The sequence below is a fragment of the Pholcus phalangioides genome, unplaced genomic scaffold, assembly GCF_987345545.1.
Source record: "Pholcus phalangioides strain wild (caught in Gottingen) unplaced genomic scaffold, Ppha-v1.0 ptg000009l_1, whole genome shotgun sequence".
NCBI lineage: Eukaryota > Metazoa > Arthropoda > Arachnida > Araneae > Pholcidae > Pholcus > Pholcus phalangioides.
The window spans coordinates 50300004-50327431 of NW_028301602.1; the positions used below are offsets into that span (position 1 = coordinate 50300004).

General features: G+C 36.4%; 1 protein-coding gene across 16 annotated transcripts in view; it reads right to left on the reverse strand.

Annotated features, from left to right (window-relative positions):
• Positions 1 to 27428, reverse strand: part of Archease (protein archease) — a 288400-nt gene that overhangs the window by 91518 nt on the left and 169454 nt on the right. For 11 of the 16 annotated variants that reach the window (XR_016193230.1, XM_089236490.1, XM_089236488.1 and 8 more), the window contains one exon: positions 13854 to 13890. The exons of the other annotated variants lie outside the window; for them this stretch is intronic. Coding sequence is in view for 10 of the 11 variants with exons in the window: in XM_089236490.1 (XP_089092616.1) it covers positions 13854 to 13890 (37 nt within the window). In the remaining variant the exon portion in view is untranslated. The remainder of the gene's footprint in view (positions 1 to 13853; positions 13891 to 27428) is intronic. 16 annotated transcript variants of the gene reach the window in all.

A 27428-nucleotide genomic window follows, 5' to 3' on the forward strand; every position in this document is an offset into this window, starting at 1 on the left:
CTTTTTTATAAGTTTTATACAGGTACATCAGACTTTCATAACTGAAATATCAAGAGACAAAAATAACATTATTTTATAATGAAAAGAAAATAACTGTGGGATTCTTGAATTGAACATTGGCAACAAACATCTTCAATTGAAACAGAACAAAAAGTATAGTTTTTCTTATGTGAAAATAACACCTAAGCAGAAAATAAGCCTTAGCTTGATTTTTCAAGATGCTGGTAATATAAGCCCGACCCAGAAAATTTGCCTGCTAAAATCGTCAGCCAGATGAAGGCATTCTGTAGGTCTGTTGCTATACATGACAGGTTTCTTGTATAAAGTGAAATTAATATATATTAATGTCAGGGGTGCAAGAGCCCCTCATCTATTTCGGAGCAGCAAATTTCATTTTTGGAGCAGAAATTTTGAAAATGCAGCAGAACTAAAAACGAACTATATCTGCAATATAAGGAGTAATTTTTCTGTGAAATGCCAAAAGTTTTGCCAAAAATGGTTGAAACAAATAATTCTAAATAAATTTCCTTCACAAATTAAAATCCATTTAAATTTTTTCTGAATTATCTTATCTCTGTCCCTACTAAAACATGCATTACTGAAATGACGAATAAAAATTATTAGACTCTTTTCAAATTAAACAGCATGTATACTGAAAACCTAGGCAACAAGAATTTCTGCTGCTTGAACACCAAAATCTTATTCACCCTGATATAGCAAAAAAAGTACGTGAAGAATATAATAAGGGTTTCCGTGAAAAAAATTAGCTTCTCACAAAATTTAAAGGAATTATTAAATTTAAAAGCAAAATGCAAAAAGCGAGAAAAATATAAATACCTTATTTATTTAAACAATTTCTCAACCTAATAGCATGTTAATAGATTACGAATCAGAGTCACTTTCAGAAGTTCAACATCTCGATGACAATTTTTTTGAAATATTTGATGCCCTCGAACACAAGATTTTATATGTCTTACTCCATTAAAGCATTGGATTGACAGATTTTTCAATGCTCGAGCAGACTTTTATTTATTTGTTAACAATGAACTCTCTTTCACTGTCTGCGTTACCATGTGCTAAAGATAAAAAAGCCTTCACCAAAACTGGCAAAATTTTGAACTTTGGGCTGCTTTCAAGGTTATAAAGTTTGAATATGTCTGCCCAATATCTATCTATTCTCTGAACTGATTTCACTTCTTGTAATTATTTGCATTGTAGTGCAACCCATTCATCACACATAATTAATAGTTCTGTTGGTGATACAATGTTGAGCAACATCCCAGCAATACACGAGGGAGTAATGTACCATCCCAGCAATGCACGAGAGGGAGTGCAAACGTTTCATTCTCTCCAGCATGTTTTGGAAAGGTAGGACATTAATATAAAAAAGGTATCTCACAGAAGTTATGTAAAATGAGCACATGCTCCTAGTACAAACTCCTTCCTTTGACTATTGTTAAGAGTCCCCCACCAATGCAGGGGCGGACCGTGCGGCCATTTTGGGCGCCGCTCTAGGAGGGGTGCCAAATGGAATTGCAAGGGTGAAAAAAGCTTTGTTTACCAAAAAAAAAAAATGCCGTCAGTAGCGCCAAAAACATATTCCGCATGGGTAGAAATTGTTTTCCTCGAGCCGCCGCTGTGTTCACCAAATCCGGATTTTCGCAATGTGAAATTGCCACGATCGGCAACTGCCGACGATAATCACACGACCGCATAGTGACTAGATGACAAAACTATGAATATTTTAACTGGAGTTTTAACAGATCCCATTTTTTTCCAATGATCTTCGAAAAATGTCGGTAATTTAAACGAGTAAACCAATCCTCTTTTCGATGTATGCGGTCTTTGAACGCAGGTTGGCAGCCGCGAAATTACCGTAATTTTCAGTATATAACCCGCAGGAGAAAAAACGGTCTCCGAAATCAGAAAATTCGGTATATTCATTCAGGGACTTTGATAGCCCGCCGGTTAACCAATAACAGTATAGGACTTTATACTTCAAGGTAGTAGAACTACTTTCCAAGGTCACGACATAACGCGATTGTGGTAGATGGTGGGAAGTGAAAAAAAAATTGAAATTTCTCCCTCCGTAATTTTTTCCGTGTCTCGGAAAGAACGCGTCCCGTGAACAAAATTTTCATGCTGCTTTTTCCTAAATTCCCGGTATTTGACGCACTACAGTGCATTAGCGGTACCTCCGCGAACCAGAAACAAGAATTGGCGCAAATGCGCAGGGATTCGGCGCCTTGGCACACCATGTAGCAAGAGAACCGTTTCGGCGCAGTTTGGCGCAGCTCTTGCACCCCTGTAATGTTATTGACATTTATGTTAAATGATAATTCAAGTTATTCTGTGGTTTTAAGTTCCCAAAAATGGGTAATTTGGACAAGTGGAAAACACCTCTCCACAGTAATGAATCCTCAGAATGACTTATCTCCTCCTCTTAGCCAGATCATTTTTCAATTATCACTGCTCCTTTAAAAATATTTCAGAATTTAATTTAATGAAGTAGGGATATTCTTTAACAGTGAGGAATTTAAGAAAAAGAGAAGCATGAGATTTTTTAGCTCCTGAAAGTTTGGGTTTGATTATAAAAAAAAAACTGTGGTTCTGGTTACATAGCTGAAAGGTTCTATTTTTGACTTATCAGGACACTTTTGGTTACATTTTCGGCGGGGTCTGAAAAATTTTGAGAAAAAAAAAAATTCAGGCACCATTCTGATTTCTCAGAATTTTCAATATCTCCAAATTCATTTATTTTACCACAAACAATTTTCTTGCTGCAGTTCTGCATACAACTCAAGGTTCAGATATAATTACACTGAAGTGGGTGTGTTTGTGTGTGAAAAATTATTCCCTTACTTATAATCATGGTCAATTTTATTGATCAAATACATAGTTTAACATTCACCAAAAATGTATACTTAGACATAATATAAGATGTACACATAAAGGATGTGCATTAGGGTGGGTTGAAAAAAAAATTTTTCATATTACTTAAAATTTGATGATCGATGTGCAAAAGTTTCTTATGCTTATTTTATGGTTCAATAAAGTAAAATAAATTAAAACATCATTGATGTTTCAATGTTTATCGGTCGCACAATGTGTTCGAAAAACTGGAATTGACCAAATTTTTGCAAGTTTCATTGTGCAGTTCTTTGCATGCTTTGTCAGAACAAAATGACCCAGAATTTACCATGAAAAGGTGGCTGCACATTGAGTTTCACCTACACTCTATCCAATCCACCATTCAAAGTACGAGAGTGTATGTACTTTACATTATAATTACCAAAATTGACTAGGATTTACTGGTTTACAGTTCCTTCTATTGTTTCTTTTCCAAGTGTTCACATTTAAAGTCTAACTTTTGCACAATGAAACTTGCAAAAATTTAGTCAATTCCAGTTTTTCGAACACATTGCGCGACTGATAAACACTGAAATATCAATGATGTTTTCATTTATTTTACTTTATTGAACCATAAAATAAGCATGACAAACTTTTGCATGCCGATCGTAAAATTTTAAGTAATATTAAAAAATTAAGAAAAATGTTCAATTTTGTCAATTTTCATAATCTTCAAGTACTATGCGCGACCGGAAGATATCAACTGATCTTAACATTTTTTATGTTGTTTTTCTTCTTATTAAAAGAGGCAACTTTTCCGCACTATAGTAATTTGAAAATGAAACAATTTGAAATGAAAACCCACCCTGTTGTACATACATGTTTAAGTTACATATTTTGAAGTTGTAGAAAAAGAAAATTAAATTTTCCTCCCATTTTGCCCAAAAATCCCGCCTGGGCTATAAGTGAACAATTATACTCTTATTTTATTATTCCCAATTTTATTAATCAAATACATAGTTTAACATGCACTAAAAATATATATTTAGGCATAATGTAAGATGTACACATGTTTAAATTAGATATTTTGTGGTTGTGGAAAAAGAAAATTCAATTTTCCCCATTTTGCCCAAAAAACCTGCCCAGGCTGGGTTTTTTACAACCCTGGTTTCAATCGCTTCATTTTGATGCATTCAAAGGAACAGCGGTATTTTATGTCATAACACATGTCAAATTTTTTTTACCCCTTTACCTTGACGCTCCTACTAGAGCGGGCAGAAATCATTTTTCAATTTTTTTCGCCCCTTTACTTCGGACTTAACTTCCGCCCCCCCCCCCCCCTCCCAGAGAGGGCACAAGTAAGTTTCCCAATTTATTTTTTTTTGCGTTTCCACTTTGGATATGATGCTCCTCTGGTTTCTGCAAAATAGTCTGCTTTTTTTTCAAATGATGGAAGAGTACTCCTTGATATTATTCTGGCTTAAATGAAGCCTTCACGACTCTCGGTTCTTGATACAGCAAGAGATGCTTCAGTTATGAGTCGTACGCACCGTTCAACTGCTTGTGTGTGACACAGAAAATTCGGTATAGATGGAAAAACAGGTTCAGATAATTTTTGTGGGTCCATTTCCTGATTTTTTATAATAGGTGGTTCAGTCACTCGCACTTGATCCCATGCAATTAGTTCTGATGAGTGCTTAGCAGAAAAGTTTATTTTCGGAACATGGAATGTACGGATTTCTGCTTCTCATAATCCTTCATTTCTAATTTTCAGAATTTTCTTGATTCCCATTTCTTTGTAAATGAGATTCTCATCTGAGAGTAATGAGAGCAATATATTCTCTGGGTGGACATAGAAAGAGTTCCTTTGAATAACTGGGTCGATGATGCATAATATTTTGTCAGGTAAAAATCTGGATAACTCCACTAAATTGAACAAATGTCTTGCTCCATCAGCACACATGATGACTTTATCTTAATGTTGAACCACATTTGTGCGTAAACTTTCGTTATGTACTCATTCAAAATGCTGAGATTTTCTGTTGCAGAGTATAACCTTAAAATAGCGTTAGCTGTCGTTAGCCATCTAGGATGAGAAAGTTTACCTGGATCACGGTGTGATAACAAAGCAGGTAAATCACCCATTTCTATTGCCCATACCATTTCCATAAGATATCTCTGATCTGCACTTAAATCATTGTTGTCACTGTTCATTATCGGAAGGTTATTAGAGATTGGTTTAAATTTCACAATAGGTAATCTTTCACAATTTTCCAAACTTTGTCCGATATCACCTTGAAGCCCGCATGGACTGATGGAACATTCATCTAGATGCTTCACAAGATGCCTCATTGAAGTGAAAAAAGACAAATAAGCCATTGCAAGGAATGGCCTATTTCTTTCTCTATTAGTCTGATAACCCCATTTTTATAACCAGTATTGGTAACAGTTCCGTCACATCCAATCGCCAGCAATTCTTTTGTATCAAAATTTTGCTTCAAAAAGTCTAGGATTGATGACTTTATATCCCTTGCTCTACTGCTTCTTGGAGTTGTGTGACCGAGATAAATTGACCCGGGTTCCTGCAATATAGTTATGTGTTCTTCAGATATGGTTCTGCTATGGAAAGAATCACCTTTGACATTAGCTAAGGTTTTGTCTTTTTGACCATCAAAATATATTCCTCACACATTTGTTCTAGGAATTTTATCTTGCAAAAGAACTCTCTGTGATGCTCTTTCATGCCTTATTTTCATCCGGTCTATTGTCATATTTGGCTTCTCTTTCGTCAATAACCCAACATCTTCCAGCACAGCATTCGCAATAATTGCAGCTGATCGATCAGACACACCAGTTCTACCACAAGCAAAAGCAACATTTGGTAATTTAGTTCTCATCCGTGAGGATGATAATAGCCCTTCAAAAGCAAATGAAGTACTTGCTTCGGCACCGATTGGTGGACCAGCTTCAGGTACTGGTAGATGGAAATGTTAACTTCAACGGTAAACTGTGTTTTGGCTCATATAGATAGATCACTTTCCTCAGAATCGTTGGATATAGACGCGTTTTCAGTGGTTGATGAACTAGTTTCCGCTGTTTCTTCTTGAAATGACTTCAAACGGGATACCATTTTCATTTTCCTTTGTTCATTGTTTCTCAATTTCTTCGTTGTCAGGACATCTACTCGACCAATCGCCATCTGGCGTGTACTTCTTTGATCTTGCAAGGAATCTCGCTCTAAATTTGGGTCCTTTCTCAACTTGTCACACTTACAGTCTTCAAAATCACATTTGCATGCTGCAATGTCGAACAATTTCCACATTTGCACTGAAAACATTTCAAGTTCATCTTGAAAGTTTGAGAATCTTTTCTTGCTTTCATATTTTTCTGAAGATTCTCGTATTTATAGTAAAAGTCTTTGAAAATTTTGCATATACGTTGGTGAGAAACCATAGGAATTGAAGCAGTTTACCAAATATTTTCTATCTTTGGCACAATAATTTCAAGAATGTCTGCAATAGCTGGATCTTTTCTTGATTGTTGTGCCTTCATATTGTGTTGAGTCAGCAAATAAAAAAGCATAACATCGCCGTAAGTGGGCAAGACCTGAGAATCCAACTCTTTAGGATTTCCTAAAATGTCACAACGATAAAAGCTTCTGGTCGTCATTTTGACTGCTATACACCCTCTCAGTTGAGGGGTAAGACTGCAAATGAATATTGAAAACAAGGAAAAACATCGAGGTCACTGAACAAATCACGTGTTCAGGGGAATAGGAAAGCCTCCTCCATGGTGTCATGTTACAGAATTCCACAGGTGTGTAAAACTTTAGGGGCGATGAGGAATCTCAAGAAGTTTGAATTTTGGGAAAAAAAGTTAGGAATAACATTTCTTCACATAAAAAGGCATATTTTAAATTCTATTATGATGGCAATTTCGAAAAAAAAAAAAATTGTTCCACCCTAGTGCACAATCATCTCCACTGAGTGACGTGTATAGTGAGCCTTGAATGTTCACTTTACCCTCTGATCAAGGCTGAATGATAGATATTGTATTAGGAGGCATATAAAGGACTTCCACACCATCAGCTTTGAACACATTGACATCTTATTGCCCATGAGCATTAGCCAGTATCAAAATAACTTTGAATGACATGTCTTCACTCTCAAGGTACCTCCAGAGTTCCGGAACGAAACACCATTTAAACCAATCCAGGAAAAGTGTTTTCATACTCCAAGCCCTTTTATTGTTCATCCAAAATAATTGGAGCTTTGGCATCCTTTCTCTTCAATGCTCCCGGATTCGCAGATTTTAAAATTACGGTGGGCTTTATCATGTACCCATATGCATTTGCACAAAACAACATATTAAGTCTATCTTAAAACCAGGCACTCATTTTTTCTTCTTCATTTATAAATGTTCTTTGCAGCATTTTCTTCCAAAATAGTGGTTTCGTCAGCGTTAAACACCTGTGAGGTGCTTCTTCTCTTCAATAATTTTCTGTAAAGTCTTGGAAATTTTCTAGTTGCCTCCTGGTCAGCAGAGGCTTGTTCACCAGCGATTTTTGCATTGCGTAATTCAAATCGTTTCTTAAACCTATGAAACCAACCTTTACTTGCATAAAATTTTGCTGAAATAGACGTTTCACCAGCCCTTCCCCTTTATAGAAGATAAAATGTTATCGAATTTTCCGTTATAATATTACAATCAATTGGAATACCTTTTTTGTAGTAGTCTTGTACCCACTATAGAAACAAAAGACCACAATAAAGTATATATTAGTTATTGCTCATTTCGTTTTTTATTCTAATAAAAATTAATTGCCACTCAGTAAATCCCACAGTAATTCGTATTTAGAATCAATTTAATGTAATAAATTTGATTATTCAGACCTGTAGAATTGAAATTTTGGAAAATTGTCTAGAAACTGATGAAAATCGGAAACCACGAAGTTCTGCGATGCATTTTTGATCACTGATTTTAAACGTGGTTCATATTCGACTATCATGTAAAAAATTTTCACAAAAATCGATTTCAGTGCAACAGGAGAAAATCTATATATAATATATGTATTATTCTCACTTTTTAAATACTAGATTAACTTTTCAAAGAATTTTTTACATAATCTTTGTATTATTATATTTTTTATTATGTAGCTTTCAATATAAAAGTAGCATAGGGAAAAGAACAAAAATGGAAGGAACAAAAGCAGTTTAATTAATAAAAAAAAAAATTCTAACTATTTACTGAGATATTTGAATTCGAAAATAGAGGAAAGTTGGGAAAAAAGCAGCGAATACTAACGGACAAGCTTTCTCCGATTTTTGAATTCAGATATCTCTGCGAATATTGCACTTAGCAACGTGGAAATTTATTCGTTGGCATCAGAGACGGCAACAACTTTTTTAATTTGGTTTTTGGGCACAGATTGTCCATATCACACATTTTTTTTTTTAATTTTAATAACTTTGCAATTCCTTGAAACATGAATGACGTAGCTGAAATTACTGACTTCGCTCATTTACATTCCGCAAGAATGACATTACATCTGTCACCGTTTTCTTGCTGTTCCCATTTTGAAAACCGTCAGGCGCGCGGCATTCTGCATATTAAAGTAATGCAAGCATTTGAATCACACGAGTGCACAAACCACTGGCAGGCCCCCCGTCTAGAATTTTAATCGGTACACGATACAATTTTGAAAAAGTATTTCATTATTTCAAAATACTCTTTATAGGCTACTTTACGATAGTAAAGGGCAACAATGGTTTTTGTGCCTCAACAATCACTTTCTGAACGTTTACTTTGGTTACCGTGGTTCCCTAGCAATGTGTTTCAGACGTGCATGCATATGCCTTAACAATGGTTTGTCACTTCTTTAATGCTGTCAGTTATGTATAATATTTTATGCCTTCATAATGGTTTGCCACATTTTCAATACTCCCAGTAATTAGGCTTTTTGAATAGACGTCATAATCATCATCGCTTTGCGGGTCAGGAAAAAGGTGATCATCATAGAAATCAGTGTTATACTTGCCGATTATACTGTATAAATGCGGAAATTTGGTGGGATTTTCTGTCACATCAATAATTTTTAAAATTGTATCGAATTCTCGATTTTTGAAATATTGAGGTCGCTTAGAGATATACGAAGCCCAGGAGATTAAATACATTGACCTATTTTTGAGTTGGACATTCATGCAATAACATTGATTTCAACTTTTTATTTACATCTTCTCAAGCATGAAAATTAATGTCTCCGTATTGCCTTTTGATATTTATTTGCATAAATCCATGTAGGTTGAGATATTTTAAAATTAATTATGGGCCCATAAAAAGTACATCGAAAAAATTCCACAGCTTTAATTAAGCATTTTTGGAAGCTGAAACAGACAGATGGATAACTCGAAGTTCAGGGGGGTGGGGAATCGAAATACTTAGCGCCTTTTAAAAAGGAAAAAAATCATTTCTACGTTTCCTTATACAAATATAAACGTGATCCGAAAAGCCTCATTGAAGAAAACCCGGGCAGGGCCGGGAATTATAGCTAGTCTATACATGTATATATAAAACTGATTTTCTGTGTGTGTGTGCTCTATACAAATCTACAATTTTAGATCGACCATCGCCAAATTTTGCATATATACCAAATGGGACCCGACTTAAATGATAGGCTACTTTAAAATTTTGTCAGAGCGGGGCAAATGCCCCAAATGGGCAAAAAACCGTAGGGCAACAATGGTTTTTGGGCCTCAACAATCACTTTCCGAATTTACTTTTGTTAGCGTGGTTCCCTAGCAATGCGTTTAAGACGTGTATATGGCTTTGTCATTTCTTCAACGCTGTCAGTATATGTATAATATATTTATCCCTTTATAATGGTTTTTGCCACATTTTCAATACTTCCAGTAAGGAGGTTTTTTGAATGACGTCATAATCATCATCAGAGGGTCACGAAAATCCTCATAGAAATCAGTGTTAAAATTGCCGATTTTACTGTAGAAATGCGGAAATTTGGCGGGGTTTTCCACCACACATTAATAATTTTAAAAATTTTATTTAATTCTCAATTTTTGACATATTGAGTTCGCTTTAGAGATACATATACGATGCCCAGGAGATTAAATATGAAGTAATTAGCCGGACCTACTTTTGAGTTGGACATTCATGCAATAACATTGATTTCAACTTTTTATTTATATCTCCTCAAGCATGAAAATTAATTTCTCCATATTGTTTTTTAATATTCAACTTCATAAATTCACATAGTTTAGGTTGTTTCAAAATTAACTATGGGCCCGTAAAAAGTACATTGAAAAAATTCCACAGCTTTAATTAAGCATTTTCAAGCAGAAACAGGCAGAGATGGATAACTTGAAGTTCAAAGGGGAGGGGGGGAATCGAAAAACCTAGCACCCTTTAAAAAAAGAAAAAAAATATATACATATATATATTTTTACGTTTCTTTAAATCTAGATTTGTTTCTTTCATGAGTCGCGCAGCAAGTCGCCATATTGGTGAACGTAAACACGGTTTGCATGTCCCTCAAAGAAAGAGGGAGATATCACGTGATCCAAAAAAGCCTCATTGAACAAAACCCGGGCAACGCCGGGTATTATAGCTAGTCTATACATAAAATTGATTGTGTGTGTGTGTGTTCTCCATACAAATCTACAATTTCAGATCAATCGTCACCAAATTTTGCATATATACCAAATGGGACCAGACTCGAACGATACAGTACTTTAAAAGTTCGTCAGAGCAGTGCAAATGCCTGAAATGGGCGGAAAAACTGTCGGACAACAACGATTTCTGAGTGGCAACAATCATTTTCGGAACGGTTACAGTGGTTCCCTAGCAATGCGTTTTAGACGTGTGTATGCCTTTACAATGTGGTTTGCCACCCGCCCAGTAATGAGGCTTTCTGAATATCAGTGTTAAAATTGCCGATTTTACTATAGAAATAGGGAAATTTTGACGAGGTTTTCCACCACATGAATAATTTTAAAAATTGTATTGAATTTTCGATTTCTGAAACACTGAGTTCGCTTAGAGATACAAAGTCAAGAAAATTAAATATGAAGTAATTAGCCGTACCTACTTTTGATTTGGATATTCATGCAATAACATTGATGTTTTAACTGTTTATTTATATCTTCTCAAGCATGAAAATTAATGTCTCCGTATTGTCTTTTGATATTCATATCCATAAATTCATGTGGGTTAGGATATTTTAAAATTAATTATGGGCCCATACATCGAAGAAATTCCACAGCTTTAACTAAGCATTTTTGGAAGCTGAAACAGGCAGATCTCGATAACTTGAAGTTTGGAGTTTCGGGGGGGGGGGGAGCGAAATACCTAGCACCCCTTAAAAAAAAATTAATTTCTACGTTCCTTCAAATCTAGATTTGTTTATTCCATGAGCCACGCAGGAAGTCGCCATACTGGTTAACTTAGACACGGTTTGTATGTCCCTCAAAGAAAGAGGGAGATATCACGTGATCCGAAAAGCCTCATTGAAGAAAGCCTACTACAAATTTTTTACTACAAATTCACAACACACATCAGTGTTTTCAACTCAGAAATGTGCGCGGAAAATTATTCTAATGTCTGTGATAAAAGAAGGAAAACATCTTTGATGGACCCGTTTGTCACATTGCTGTATTTACACATAATGTCTTTTTGGCAAATCGCTCACCCTCCTTGTGTCGCAGACACAATGGCCATCAGATGACCTAGCATCCTTTTTCAGTTGATGACATGGACCTGGATGAATGGCTAACCCCTCCTTCGTTCCTAGAAGGTTCGCTGTCACTTCTCTTTGGAATTCCAAATGTGATGCAATTTGATCCGCTTTTCACAACTCTTAATGAATTATCCAACATGTAATAATGGTCATATATGGTCTGTAATGGTCATATGGCAAATCTCTTTCCAATGGAATCCACAGCTTTGGTTTTGATTGGGTTCTTGAAAGAATTTTTTTATCCCATGCAATCCTTGTTCTTTTTTTTTTTTTTGGGATCGCTCAAAACCTTCTTGCCTTTTCCTGAAATTTTCACTTACGTTTTGCTACTGTTTTCTGCTTTACATATTTTGAAGAACACGCTGCGAGAGTTTCTATCACCTCATCCTCATCATTGCAAAATCTATCTACCATTCCACATGCATCAATTGGAACTGTTGCCACTAGATCATTCTCAACAATATCCTCTTCATTTGTGATGTTCCTATTAGTAGTTAATATACAGGTTGATTCAGAAAAGATGGGAAAATTTTTAAAAGGTAATAGTACACACCAACATAAACAATTGTCATCAAAGAATGCATGGTCTAACATGAAACGCAAGCGCGCCAGTGCATTTCGAAACGGCCGCTCCGCAAACGTTAAACCGGCATTCCTGTTCAAATTTAATGGGAAAAAAGAACACCATGCGTGCAAATGTAACTTGGGAAAGAAAAAGAAACCTTATGCAAATGTGCGTGATAGTGAATAAAGGGCATGGACTCAGTATTACTGAAGTGCGCAATTATCCCGTACGTTACAACTATTAGAACGGTTGCACGCTGGAATAACTTCACGGGGCTACACTTCACCAACTACCAACTCTGGCCATATCGCTACATTGCAATGTACTGCCATTAATGAGATGGGTTGGAAATGAAGGCGCTGCCTATCGGTGGTCGCCTCGAATTCGTTAGGGAAAATATCTTACCTATATCCTCCCTCGGGTTCGAACCCGGGACCATGACAGCAATCTTCACGGTGGTAGACGAGCATCTTACCACCACGCCACTCGGGCATATGACTTCACAGGGCTGGCATCCGCGCTTTTTATTCACTGTTACGCAGATTTGCATACGGTTTCTTCTCCCCCAGGTTACATTTGCATGCATGGTGTTCTTTTTCTCCAGATAAATTTCAACAGGAATGCCGTTTTAACGTTTGCGGAGCGCTGTTTCAAAGCGCGCTAGTACGTTTGCATTTCATGTTAGACCATGCATTCTTTGATGACAATTGTTTGTATTGGTGTGTACTACCACCTTTTCCCCAAAGTTTTTCTCATCTTTTCTGAATTACCCTTTACATTTACGTCCTCTAATTCCGGGATTTTGAAAGAGTTTCTAAATATATCCCACAGCTTCTCCTGATGTGGGATATCTTTTCGCATGGTTACACGCAGCAGAATATAACAAGACTATCAACAATAGCTGATCTCGGTTTGATTAAGATGTGGTCGCAAAAACATGCATTTCTAAGAATGCAAGAATGAAAAATACTCAATATAAACAATCCACCCCAGAAAGCACATTCCTCCGTGTCATATTACCCAGAATTCGCCCCTATACACATGTTGAATGATGGCGGTGTTCCACAGGGTGGGGTTTCCACACCCTGTGGTTCGAATGGAAAAATCAAAGCAGTGCACTGCACATAAGATATCCCTAGAATCCCGCTCTCTTGAAAGGCAAATGTTCCATAAATGGAACATGCATTTTTGAATGCACGTAGCTTGTTCACGTGTGATAGTAAAAAGAAACTAATTGATTTACTTTGATTGATACATGTATATTAAGTGGTAGAAACACAAGAAATAATTTTCAATTTACTTCAAAGTTGAAATTTTGGGAAATTTTAATCAAAATGGGGAATAAATACCCAAAAAAATGTCAATTTCAATATTATGTCAAAAAAAAGTTTATATCAACCTGAAGTATCTAAATGTACTTGAAAAAAACTTTGAAATATCTATATACCATAAAAAACCGGAAATGTTTGAATGAATTTTTATCTGTATTTTTGCAAATAAAAATATGGAACATTGGCCTTTAAACAGTTGATTGGAGTAACCCTGTCATATACTAACAGCCCCTCTCATTTTAAAACTAAAAAAAGTCAAGAAAAAAGGATAATTATGGTTTCAACTAGAGCAGTGTTTCAACAGGCAAATTCAAGAGAAACTATTCAGTTGATAACTATCATAAAAAATATTGGATACCTGAGGATGTTTTTCCAAATCAAAGATTTCCCCATACCTGCAAAAGAAAAAAAAACATTTTTTTCACTACCTCTTTCCGATGATCGGGTGGGGGGGGGGTCAGGGTTGTTTTTTCTCACTGTAGATTTTTTATTTTTTACCTCAGGGAGTTCAGCCTTCACCTATACAAGTTGTATAATCCTCAAAGTCAGGGCTCAACTTGCTGAGGATAAAAAAATAATACCTAAAGCCAGAAAAAGCAACCTACACATTTATGTGTACAGGGCATCAAGCTTATAAACTAGAGAGAGCATGACGTCAGCAGTCTCCGCCTTCCCAGTGCTGAGAACAGTGTCCCCTAAAATCTTTCCTGGGAAGATCACGTGACTCAGTGAAAACAAACACAAACACCCCCCCCCCCCATAAATGAAATAAATAATTTCAGCATCGATGAGATAATTCCAAAATTAATGAGATAATTACAGCATTGATAAGAGATAATTTCAGCATTGATAAAAGTGATAATTCCAGAATTAATGAAAGAGACAATTTCAGCATTAATGAAAAAGGATAATTCCAGAATTAATGAAAGAGACAATTTCAGCATTAATGAAAAAGGATTTCAGCATTAACGAAAGAGATAATAATAAAATTAATGAAAGAATTTTAGAATGAAGGAAAGAGATGATTCCAAAATTAATGAAAGAAAAATTCTACAATTAATGAAAAAAAACAATTCCAGCATTGATGAAAGTGATAATTTCACAATTAATGAAAGAGATAATTCCACAATTAATGAAGAGATAATTCCACAATTAATGAAGAGATAATTCCACAATTAATGATATATAATTTCAGAATCAATGAAAGAAATAATTCTGGCATTAAAGAAAGTGATAATTCCAAAATTAATGCCAAGAGATAATTCCAAAATTAATGCCACGAGATAATTCCAAAATTAATTAGATATAACTTCAGAATTAATGAGATATAATTTCAGAATCAATGAAAGACATAATTCCAACATTAATGACAGAAACAAATACAGAATTGATGAAAGCAATTATTCCAGAAATAATGAAAGAAATAATTCCAGAATTAATGAAAGAAAATTCAAGAATTAATGAAGGAAAATTAATGAAGGACAATCCAGAATTAATGAAAGAAAATTCAAGAATTAATGAAGGAAAATTAATGAAGGACAATCCAGAATTAATGAAGGAAAATTCAAGAATTGATGGAAGAAATTTTTCAGCATTAATGAAAGAAATGACTCCAGTATTAATGTAATGAATAATTTAATCTTTTTTCATATCTAGATGAGTTCTCTATCCTTTTTTTAATCATTAAAACCCAATGTTTAGAGACCGAACTGTACATTTCTATGGGCAAATTGCCAGGTGGGAACTTTGTTTTCACCGAATCATGTGATTTCCTTGCGTTTGATGTCTATACCGTCGTGGCGGCTGGATGCTCCCTCCAGTAATATAAGCTGGATGGTACAGGGCCTAAAAGAGGCTATGGGAATAAAAAAAACGTAAAGGCCAATGACAAATATAATAACGACAATGCAAAAGAACTTGGCTGATACAGTAGTAGTTTTGGAGACATTATACTGCCGGAAGTGACGTCACACGTGCCCCCCATCTTCCCACCCTGTTGTTGGTCAGGGGTATAGCCACTACAATACCCCTATCCAGTCGCCTTAGTCAGGGGCTTCACCGCCGGAAGTGATGTCACCCACCCCCCCTTTTTCTTCCCTCACTGTTGTTCGCCGCTAGGGGGCGCTGATAGCAAAATGACCGGAAAACTCTCTCCCCCTCACTTTTTTTTCTTCACCTCGACGATGTTGGTGGGGGTTGTTCCCCCCCCCCTTTTTTTTCTCTTATGGGGGGTTGATGCTTTTATATACATTTTTTTTGTTATGGACTTTCAGTTATATACTGACAGCAGAATGGCGGTAAAACTTTTCCCACTCTCTACCCTTCCACCTGTTCTTCTCCTAGTAGTTTTTATATTATTATTTTTGTTATGGACGTTGTACTGTTAAATAAAACCCTTGGTTGCGAATATAGCACGACAATGAAAAAATGTCTTAAATACGATGACCAAAAATTTGTGCGTTTTGTGATTGATACGTGTGTGGTTTTCTTTTTTTTCTTATTATACAAATGCGAAAGTGGCGGGAGAATTCCTCTCTCATCCTTCGATTGTGTTATACTCGCCTGTATGTTAGCCCTACAATAGTGTGTTGGCTATTGATTTTTTTCCTTATACCTGCCCACAAAAAAGCTCTGTCTCAACAACCTTTGTTGCATCGCTTTCTCTGTTACCGAACTCCAGTATTCATTTCCACCATATTTGTGTGTGTGACATATTCTTGCCTGAGGGTGCTGTTGGTTTTTTAGTTGTGGTCGGTGATAATCTCTTGTTATCCCATTAGTAAATAAAGTGTCAGTTACCCCTTGGAGGTTTTCTTTTTGAGGGTGATGAGGTTTTCTTTTTGAGGGTGATGAGGTTTTCTTTTTGAGGGTGATGAGGTTTTCTTTTTGAGGGTGATGATGATTTCTTTTTGAATAGACGACTAATGGACTAAACTCGTTGATCGTGATGTTAGTAGTGAAGTTTTTTACGAAGAGATATTTTTTTTCACTCTTGGTTCCTCTTATTTTTGATTTTTTTTTACATTTGGTTGTGTTTATTTTGATATTTCACTCTCGGGGTCTCCTTATTTTGATTTTTCAATAAATAAAATCTCGCCAATAGTTTAAGAAAAGTGCATTTTTCTGAATCTATTGATACAAAATCAAGCCATAGGACATGGACAGAAAACATAGATAAATCGACAAATTTTCAGACATCAGCACCAAGTACCATCCAACTTTTTTCAGATAGAGAAAATATTTAGAGAGATATAGATGGCTTTTTTCTCAGCCAGAGATATCAAAGAAACAGTTATTTTCCGGATATTATGCTGAGGTGAGCTCGGAAAGAAAAGTCATCACGTCTCCGCCGGGACTCGAACCCAGGCCCTCTTGCATACCGGGCAAGCATGCTACCATCTACACCACTGGAGACACATGAATCTGCCTTCCTAATTTCACGCACTGTGTCGTGAGGCGCTGAAGTATAGGCATTAGTAGCCTCTCTTAACTTCAGGAAATGGCCCCCGGGTGGGACGGTATGCAAGAGGGCCTGGGTTCGAGTCCCGGCGGAGACGTGATGACTTTTCTTTCCGAGCTCACCTCAGCATAATATCCGGAAAATAACTGTTTCTTTGATATCTCTGGCTGAGAAAAAAGCCATCTATATCTCTCTAAACCGTCCCACCCGGGGGCCATTTCCTGAAGTTAAGAGAGGCTACTAATGCCTCTACTTCAGCGCCTCACGACACAGTGCGTGAAATTAGGAAGGCAGATTCATGTGTCTCCAGTGGTGTAGATGGTAGCATGCTTGCCCGGTATGCAAGAGGGCCTGGGTTCGAGTCCCGGCGGAGACGTGATGACTTTTCTTTCCGAGCTCACCTCAGCATAATATCCGGAAAATAACTGTTTCTTTGAGAGAAAATATTATTTCCCAACTATACTTTTTGGAATTTTAATTCTTCACAGGAGGTCAATACGGCTTCGATTCTGATGTTTCAACTCTTCCAAGAAATAAAAAGTTCATGAGTGTTTTTTTGTAATCAAGAAAACTCTGCATATTTTTTCCAAGATTTTACATTCACGTGGATTCGAAAATTTTGTTTTGTGAACTTCTTAGAATGTAGTTTTCTATATTCTCCAAGTCCAACGTCATACATTATTTTACTCTTTCTTTCTGATGAGCTCTTCTTACTGACATCATACAGGATCATCTCGAAACGTGTTTTGTCGAATGTCAATGTTTATCACAGATTTTCAGACATCAGCACCAAGTACCATCTGACTTTTTTCAGATAGGAAAAATCAGTTTCCCCAACTATACTTCTTGGAATTTTAATTCTTCACAGAAGGGTCAATATGGTTTCGAAAACGTTATAGTGAGATCGACTGTGTGTGTTGTTATTTTTATCTTTGGTTCTCCTTATTTTGATTTCTCACTTAATAAAATCTCGCCAATAATTTAAGAAACGTGCATTTTTCACAGAGAACCAAATTCCTGTACATTATCTGCTGTCATATAACTTGAGTTTTTTCTTACATTTACGGCCAACAGCGTTATGAGTCAACTTGCATTCTAATGTTTCAACTCTTCCAAAAAATAAAAAGTTCACGAGAGCCTTTTTTTGTAATCAAGAAAACTCAGAATATTTTTTTGCAAGATTCACATGGATGCGATAATTTTGTGAACTTCTTAGAATGTAGTTTTCTTTATTCTCCAAGTCTAACATTTTTTTTTTACACTCTTTCGTTCTAATGAGCTCTTACTGACATCATGCAGGATCATCCCTATACGTGTTTTGAAGAGTGTCAATAGACTAACTGGCAAACTTAGTGGCGAATGGACTAACCCGATTCTGAAAGATTATATTCTATTCCAAAAAATTAAACTTCTCATAGTTCTGTTATAGATGACTGCATATAACAAAATCGGCTGTCTTTATCATGCAATTCTGAAACTATTGATACAAAATCAAGCCGCAAAACATAGGACATGGACACAAAACATAAATAAATCGACAGATTTTCAGACATCGGCACCAAGTAGCACTCAACTTTTTCAGATCGGAAAAATCGGATTTCACAGATGTACGTCTCATAAAATACATGAAAAAAATTTGAAGAAACATACAGAGATAACATCTAAGCCAGAATAACTTCACGGTGGTGAGTAAGTAAGCATTAGTACAAAGAGACCAGGAAAAAAAATATTTTCCTTGAAAATGCAAGTTTTATCGAAAAATAATTCTTTGAAACATCGCGAATCCAAAGAGTATATACACTGCTGGCCACCGTAAATGCAACACCCTGAAGGAAGCATGCAAATAATATGAAATTTACAACATGCATTAGCGGAGGTGAGATATGCAAATGATTAGAATTTCAGCGCAGACGCACATCACGCGCGCCTGTGGCGCCCCTTCAAAGCGCTATTTAAGGCTTGGAGATTCCGACGATTTGAAGTACGGCAATTGTGTTTTTCTTGTGGTTTTTTCAAAAAAACGATCAATTATGCCTCGTAGAAAACAGCGATCATCTTTTGATCAAGTATCCGAGTTCGACAGAGGAGGGATAGTGGCCTACCGAGATTGTGGATTATCTTTCAGGGAAATCGGTAGTCGTGTTGGACGAAACCAAACAACTGTAATGCGGATATGTGATCGTTGGATGCAGGAGGGTACGACGGACCGACGTGTTCGATCGCATCCACCTCAGTGCACCACTTCACGTGATAACAGGCGTATTGTGCGTATGGCAGTGACGGATTGCTCAGCCACATCACGAACCATAGCACAGCACATTCAGTCTGTACCGCATCATCCAGTGTCTGCGCGTACCATTCGACGCCGTTTACAGCAGAGTGGTCTGTCCGCAAGATGTCCATTGCTTCGTCTACCCTTGATGCAGAACCACAGACGTCTCCGCCGCCAATGGTGTGATGAAAGAAGGATGTGGACGGCACAATGGAATAAAATTGTCTTTACTGACGAGTCACGCTTCTGTCTGAACAACACGATGGTCGGATTCGAGTCTGGAGACACTGTGGAGAGAGGATGCTGAACAGCTGCCTTATGCACCGCCACACTGGTCCTGCACCGGGTGTTATGGTATGGGGCGGTATTGGATATCACTCTCGCACTCCTCTAGTACGCATTGCCGGTACTTTAAAAAGCCAGCGCTACATCTCCGAGGTGTTGGAGCCAGTTGTCCTTCCTTACTTTCAGGGCTTGCCCACAGCCATATTTCAACAGGATAATGCGCGACCACACGTGGCACGCATTGTCCAAAGGTTCTTCGTCAATCGCCAGATTGAATTGCTTCAAGCAAGTGTCTTAGTCAGTGTTCTTCAAAAATTGACGCTTTTTTCCTTCATCTTCCGATGATTTTGGGGTCATTCACGCAGAATGTTTGTTCGCAGCGTTTCTGATTGAACACAATATTTATTTTTACATCACTGAAGTTTTGGCCTCCAATTTCACTTGTTTTTCGCGTAGGAATTTTATTCCCAAGGGTTTAACTTCCATGTTTGTAAAATCCCTATTTTAATTTGACTTCAGTTTTTGAGTAGGGATTTTATTCCCTACGATTTAACTTTTATGTTTGGAAAATCCCTATTTTATTTGGAAAAATCCCTATTGTATTTATTAGGGAGTGGTTTAAGCATAAAATACGTGTTTGCGCGAAAATCTCCCGAATTTTCATTCTCAAAAGTTGGCAGCTATGCAACAGGATAATGCATGACCACACGTGGCACGCATTGTCCAAAGGTTCTTCGTCAATCGCCAGATTGAATTGCTTCCCTGGCCAGCTCGCTCTCCGGATCTTTCGCCGATAGAAAACATGTGGTCCATGGTTGCTCAACGATTGACCCAGATTACATCCCCAGCTGCCACACCAGATCAACTTTGGCAACGCGTGGAAGCTGCTTGGTCTGCTGTACCCCAAGAACACATCCAAAGTCTCTTTGAATCAATGCAGAGGCGTGTGGCAGCGGTGATCTCCAACAATGGCGGCTACTCTGGCTACTGATTTTGGCAGGAACCACACTTCACAGAAGTCTATCAATTTAATCATTTGATGCTTGGTCAACATGTTATCTACAAAATAAATATTGTTGCGATATCTCTTGTCTTTCTTGGTGTTGCAATTTGGGTGGCCAGCAGTGTATATATATATACACAAAAAGTAGATTAATCGAATCCGTATTTTAGTCACTCAAGATGGAGTTTTCTGTTAAAAATTGTTGAAAATGATACAGAAAAATATACATCAGTGTCTTTTTATCAAAAATTGGTAATTTTTAAAATCGGGGAAAATATATAAAAAGAAATTAATGCATTGAAAAAATGTCATGTGAAAAAACTGAATTAAATCTCATCATATTGAGCATCATTCGGAAATTATGTGAATGGAAATTGCAAAATTTAGTTTTCAAAATGAAAATTCATATCGGTTTAAATATTAAAAAAAATAAGATAATGGGGGAGGGGGGAAAAAGTCGAAAACCACCCAGAACATGAGTTAACTCTATAATGCCCAGATCGCCCGAAGTCGGCCGAGTAGGTTAATGCCCATAACCGCCTCAAGTCGGCCATGGGTATGTGTATGTTTTGGTGGGCTTTTGTCACCAACGGGGAAGAAGATGAAAGCTCTTGTCAGAGGCGGGAACGGGAAAGACAACTGCAATGCCCTATCAATGAGATTTTAAAAGCTGATGTACTAGAATGTTCCTTGAGAATGAACTAAGGGTACTCAATGTATTTTACGAAGAGATAATACTGTGAGGAAAGAGGCGTTTTCAGTATATAGACAAATTATCTCCCGAAAATCCATTGAAATGAAGGGGTGAACGTCAATGCAAAGGGTGGCATGAATAGAAACTCATGAAGAAAGGGTGGGGAGAGGGAAAGTGGCCGAAATTTGGACGAGTCCACTTCAAACACAAAAAACTTGGTATTTTCACCTCCCTCCCAGGTTTTCTACCTGGGCGTTAAAGAGTTAAAAAGCAATAAAAGAAGTTGAGTGAACTGATGATTTCTGAGTCGGTTCAATCCTTTTGATTTCGTGACATGAACAAAAAAATTACCATATTTATCTAACATTGTAAAATACGCAGAAAAAGAATTAAGATAACATCCTGTTAGAGTTTTTTCAAATTCGTAGTAGCTACATCGGTTGCAAGAATGATATAATTTTCAAAAGTTTGAAAATCTCTCGTTTTTAACTTATCTTCATACAATGGTTATGCATCTATTTTATTAATACACATGTTTTCGTTGGATGCTCTCAGTTTTATCTTTGAAATTATATAAGCTTCAATGTGATTCACATATGATGTTTAGCCATGTGTTTATTCTCATACATCTATGTATTTGTTTTTGTCTAACCAACTTTGATATTGCAATATTCATATTGCAGTTTTCAACATTTTGTGTTGCTGCTCTTGTTTTGGAGTCGAGAACAAATCAATTGATTGAAAGCGTAACGATCAAGTGAATCTTTGAAATCCAATGCGATACCTAAGAAAAACTAGAAGAACGAAATTTAACCCATTACGTTAAACACATGAAAAAAAAAGGAAAATAACCTAAGAATATAAAGCATTTCTTTTTATAATGTGATAACCGAAGTACCTGAAAAGTCATTTTATTATGTTAAATCTTGCAATTTTATGTAAAAAGTAAATGTACAATTTTTTCTTGTTCTAATGTATGAAGCACTTATCTCCTTTTAATGTTCTTATGTCTTTTAATGTTTTTATAACTTTTATAATTTTTAAGTTTTTTATCCCTTTTCTTAAAGCATAATTATTTTATTGAATACACATATGAAGAGAGAAGCTTCTGAAAACATATGTGCGAGAAAGAATAAAAGTTAAAATGTCATGAAGAATGTCCGCTCTTAGAACTTTATTGACCATATCACATCGAAAACCACAGTTTTATTTTTTTAGCCTCTCTTATTTATATTACTAATCGAAATCTTATGCCTTTTGTGATTGAGTTTGGAAAATCCAAAGTAAAACTAGGGGGAAAGGGGTTGGTTCTCTGGGACCTCATTCGTCCAAATGCGAGGTTTCCTTGATTCCAACCTGAGTGTGTCCTGTTTCTTTGAAACCTTGTTCGTAGTCTATGCTTCTCATCATTTCTGCTCGAGTTCTGTAGATGAAAAGACATACGTTTGAATTATGCCTATTCAAGTCCTCCAGCAAAGAAATTGAAAACCGGGGTTAGTTGTAACGTAGTATTTTGTTTTTCATTCTTTATTTATTCCGAGTAGGTTTAAATGCATCACTATAGCTGTATTTGTGTCGAGTCATGATTTAACGAATTTTCCTTCTTTTCACAGGGTCAGCTCTAGGTAGAAAACTTACTAGACCATTCTTACATGATTGGAGATACAACGCTTGCTCAAGTTTGCAGCTACAAAGGAGCGATCCTCATCCATGTTCGGAACTTTTACAAGAGAAAATGGTACTCTACTAGACAAACCATTGCTATGAAAAAAATATGGATTTTTGGATCTGAAAAGACATGGATGAGGATCGCTCCTTTGTAGCTGCAAATTTGAGCAAGGGTTGTATCTCCAATCATGTAAGAATGGTCTAGTAAGTTTTCTACCTAGAGCTGACCCTGTGAAAATAAATAAAACTCGTAAAAGAAGTCATCACCCTCAAAAAAAAAACCTCCAAGGGGTAACTGACACTTTGTTTACTAATGGGATAACAAGAGAGATTATCACCAACCACAACCAAAAAACCAACAGCACCCTCAGGCAAGAATATGTCACACACACAAATATGGTGGAAATGAATACTGGAGTTCGGTAACAGAGAAAGCGATGCAACAAAGGTTGTTGAGACAGAGCTTTTTTGTGGGCAGGTATAAGGAAAAAAATCAATAGCCAACACACTATTGAAGGACTAACATACAGGCGAGTATAACACAATCGAAGGATGAGAGAGGAATTCTCCCGCCACTTTCGCATTTGTATAATAAGAAAAAAAAGGGAACCACACATGTAGCAATCACAAAACGCACAAATTTTTGGTCATCGTATTTAAGACATTTTTTCATTGTCGTGCTATAGTTGCAACCGAGGGATTTATTTAACAGTTCGAACGAAATGTGGGAGAAAAAAAACGCAGAAGCAGCAACGTCCATAACAAAAATAATATAAAAACCACTAGGAGAAGAAAAGGGGGAAGGATAAAGTGAGAATAGTTTCACCGCCATTCCGTTATCGGTATATAACTGAAAGTCCATAACAAAAAAAAATATATAAAAGCATCAAAACCCCCACAGGAGAAAAAAAAAGGGGGGAACAATCTTCACCAACATCATTGAGGTAAAGAAAAAAAAGGGGGAAGGCCAGTAGCGCCCCCTAGCGCGAACAAAACCCCGACCAACAACATGGAGGAAAGGAAAGGGGGTGACGTCACTTCCAGCGGTAAAGCCCCTGACCAACAACAGAGTGGGAAGAAGGGGGGGGGGACGTGTGACGTCACTTCCAGCAGTATAATGTCCCCAATACTACTTATTACAGTTAATTCAAATTTTTGGATAAATAGAATAAACTCAAGGAGAATTCATAAAATTTGATCTCCATTATTCTATACTGTTCAGTTTCTGAGTGTCTACCACATATGTAAAAGGTAATTCAGTGACTTTTTCTTGACCTTTGTTTATTCGACTAAATGAGGTTTTCTAGACTTTTTCCTTATGGTAGTGATATCAAACATGACTGCACGCGGAAACGACAAACAAGTTGCTATGTATCAATGATAACAACAAAGTTATATTTAATGGTTTAAACGTCGAACTCTCAACAGGGTTACTTTTTATTCTTGGGATTGGGATTCTGGATTTTTTTACATGCCTATTCATAGATCCAATTCAAAATTTCAAGAAATTTTTTTTTTCCTGTTTTCTACTTCATGCATAAGTTCAAACACATACCTGTTTTATTTATCCTAAAAAGAAATATTTATCAATAATTTGAGATTTATTTCTAATGTTTGTGATCATATAGAAACACTATTGATGAACTAATTTTTCGCTTGGCTATTTTATGTTTTTTGGCACACAGCAAGTTGTTCCTGCATTGTAGACAATAGAATGTCTATCAGGTGCTTTGACTAATATTCCAGTTACATCAGGGTTTTGAGAGAGTAAATATTCAAATTCTCCTTTATTTGTAGATTTTTAATTTCTATTTTAAATTTGAAATTGAAAAGTGCATGTGCTCGACCCATTTCAGATATATATTGAACCTTCAAATTAATTCATTTCGAGCGATTTATCGTAAGTTTCGTAACATCATCTCAGAGCTGTATTAAAGTGAACCCCCAATTTAACAAATCAGAATAAATTGACAATTATATTTGTTAAACCAAGGAAATCTTTTGATAGGGGTCAAATTGATCATGAGCATAAGCACACTTGAAATGGCAAATTTTAAAAGCTGTTTACTTTGGGAGGAGGGGGAGATTGGGAGGTTACCGTTACAACTTATTTCTGACAAAAATTGAAAAAAAAAACACAACAAAACTTGAGAATTCATCATGCATGAAAAAATTGTTTGATAGAAGTTTGCTTAGCATGTCCAACAATTTTATTTAATTCCGTCAAAATTCTCATTTCTCCACTAACAGAAAAGCGTTTCCTCTTCAGATGACTAGCCATCATTGCTGTCTTAAGAGCATCCTCTGCAAAGTAATTTTTCTGAGGACTGACTCTACTTGGAGAGATGTGTTTAATTTCAAAAATTTTAACCAGATTTAATTTTCATGAGGCTCCCTCTACACTTGGTCTCTGGGCTATGTCCGAAAGAGCCCATGAATTAAGACAGCACTGCCTGCTATTCTCTGTCAAGACAGAGCAAAAACTTGAAATGTGTAATTTTGTTTTTTTACTGAAACTCAAAAATATGAACAACGCAATGAGTTGTTTCACCGATTGCTTAAACATTCCCATATACATTCTATATGGCTTTATTATCTCCTTTACTGAAAAAGGAACAGACTCCTGTTCCCCATTTTTTGTTTGTCTCTAAAGAACGGCTGAAGGTAAATTTCTCACAAGTCAAATCTTCAGATTGTGATTTTGGGTGATAAGAAATAAAGAAACATTTTTGAAATCATTAAAAAAATATCCGTTATATTGAGGTTTTTTATTTCCTAAAAAGTGTTTTTGCCAGAATTTCAGGAAAAATTTGTTAAATCGAAAAAATCAGAGTTCATTAAATCGGAGTCCGACTATATATAGTTTCCAATACTACATTTGCTATGGATATTGCATTTGAAAATATCTACTAGAGAAATTAATTGAATGCAAAATTAATCAATTAAAATTTTTTTATTAAGGGGCCATTCAAGTATTACGTAAGCAGGTTTTCAGCCATTTTTGACCCCCTCTCCCCCTTGTCAGCAAAAGTGAGCAAAACACTGTGACCCCCCCCCCCCTCATCAGCAAAATTTCGTCAGTAGCTTAGAATATTTCATATCTTTAAAAGGGGGTGGTTGATGACGTAAGCAACCTTCAAACCCCCCTCCTCCCTTGTCATCAAAAGTCAGCAAATCCGAAACCCCCCCCCTCTCAAAGCTGACGTAATACTTGAATGACCCCTAACCAGTAAAACGTATTCCCTGGCTAACATTGTAACTATACATGAAAATACGGAATGAAGTTAATTTATCTTTGTACAGGCAAGCCACAACTATGGCATGTTAAAGAAAAGTTGCTGGGGGCAGTGGAGTAGCAGATATTAGCAGCTAATTTCACCTTTTTCATAAACTAAACATGTTAAAGTATGTTGAGAAATGAATTTCAGGCGGTCACATCAGGTCATTTTTTTCTACTGCCACTGACAAAAATGAACTTTTTTAAAAAATGACTTGGTATTAACAATAATTTATTTTTTAATAAAAATACGGCTATATTTCTGTAATCGGGTTTCCTGCCAACTTAGCGAAATTTTTTTCTCACCAATGTGTGATATTTGTTTATACGTGGTAGCTGTGTTAGAATAGCTCCATGTGACGTCATAGCAACTTGTGACATCACGAAAATGCAGCACAAGTCGATTTTACAATTAAATGAGAACTAAGGAATTGATTTATTATAAGTGTGTTAGATTAATAATAATAACTTATATTTATCAATAAATGTTATTATTAACAATTGTAATTAATAATTTATACTAATAATTATTATTTTGATGTATATAATCTATGTTGTATTTATAGTCAATAATTATAGTAATTATAACTTATTATAGTTATTAATTACTTCATTGGACTACTGGTTCATTGGACGGTCGGTACTTTCTTTTCGTCGGGTTTTATCCTTATTAAATTACAGATCTCTTGGTGCTGTTGGAACAAAGTCAATATTTACCCAGTGCGACCGAGTGCGAGAGAGCTGTGCCCCGCGACCCCCACGGCCAAAGGGCAGGTCGCAGCAGGGACAGAGCGTAGCAAGCGGGAAGCAGATATATTCACGACGCAAGCGAAGCGTGCCGCATTACTGGTTGGTCGATTTTCTTGCTACAGGGGTTTTCTAAAGGTATCATGGTCATTTTATCAAGAATGACCATGACAATCTTGCTTTAACCAATCAAGCAAGAAAATCAACCAACAAGTAATGTGGCGTGCTTCGCTTGCGCCACGGATATATCGGCTTCCTGCTCGCTCCCTTGGCGACCCGTCCTTCAGGCGTGGGGGTTGCGGGTTGCCCTGGGTAAATATTGACTTTGTTCCAACAGCACCAAGAAATCTGTAATTCAATAAGGATAAAACCCGACGAAAGGAGAAAATAATCTTTAAAAATTCTTTAGGAGCCATTCAAGTATTACGTAAGCAAATTTTTAGCCACTTTTGACCTCCTCCCCCCCTTGTCAGCAAAATTTCGTCATCAGCTCTGCCCCTCTGAATCCTAACTCATATTTTCACAAA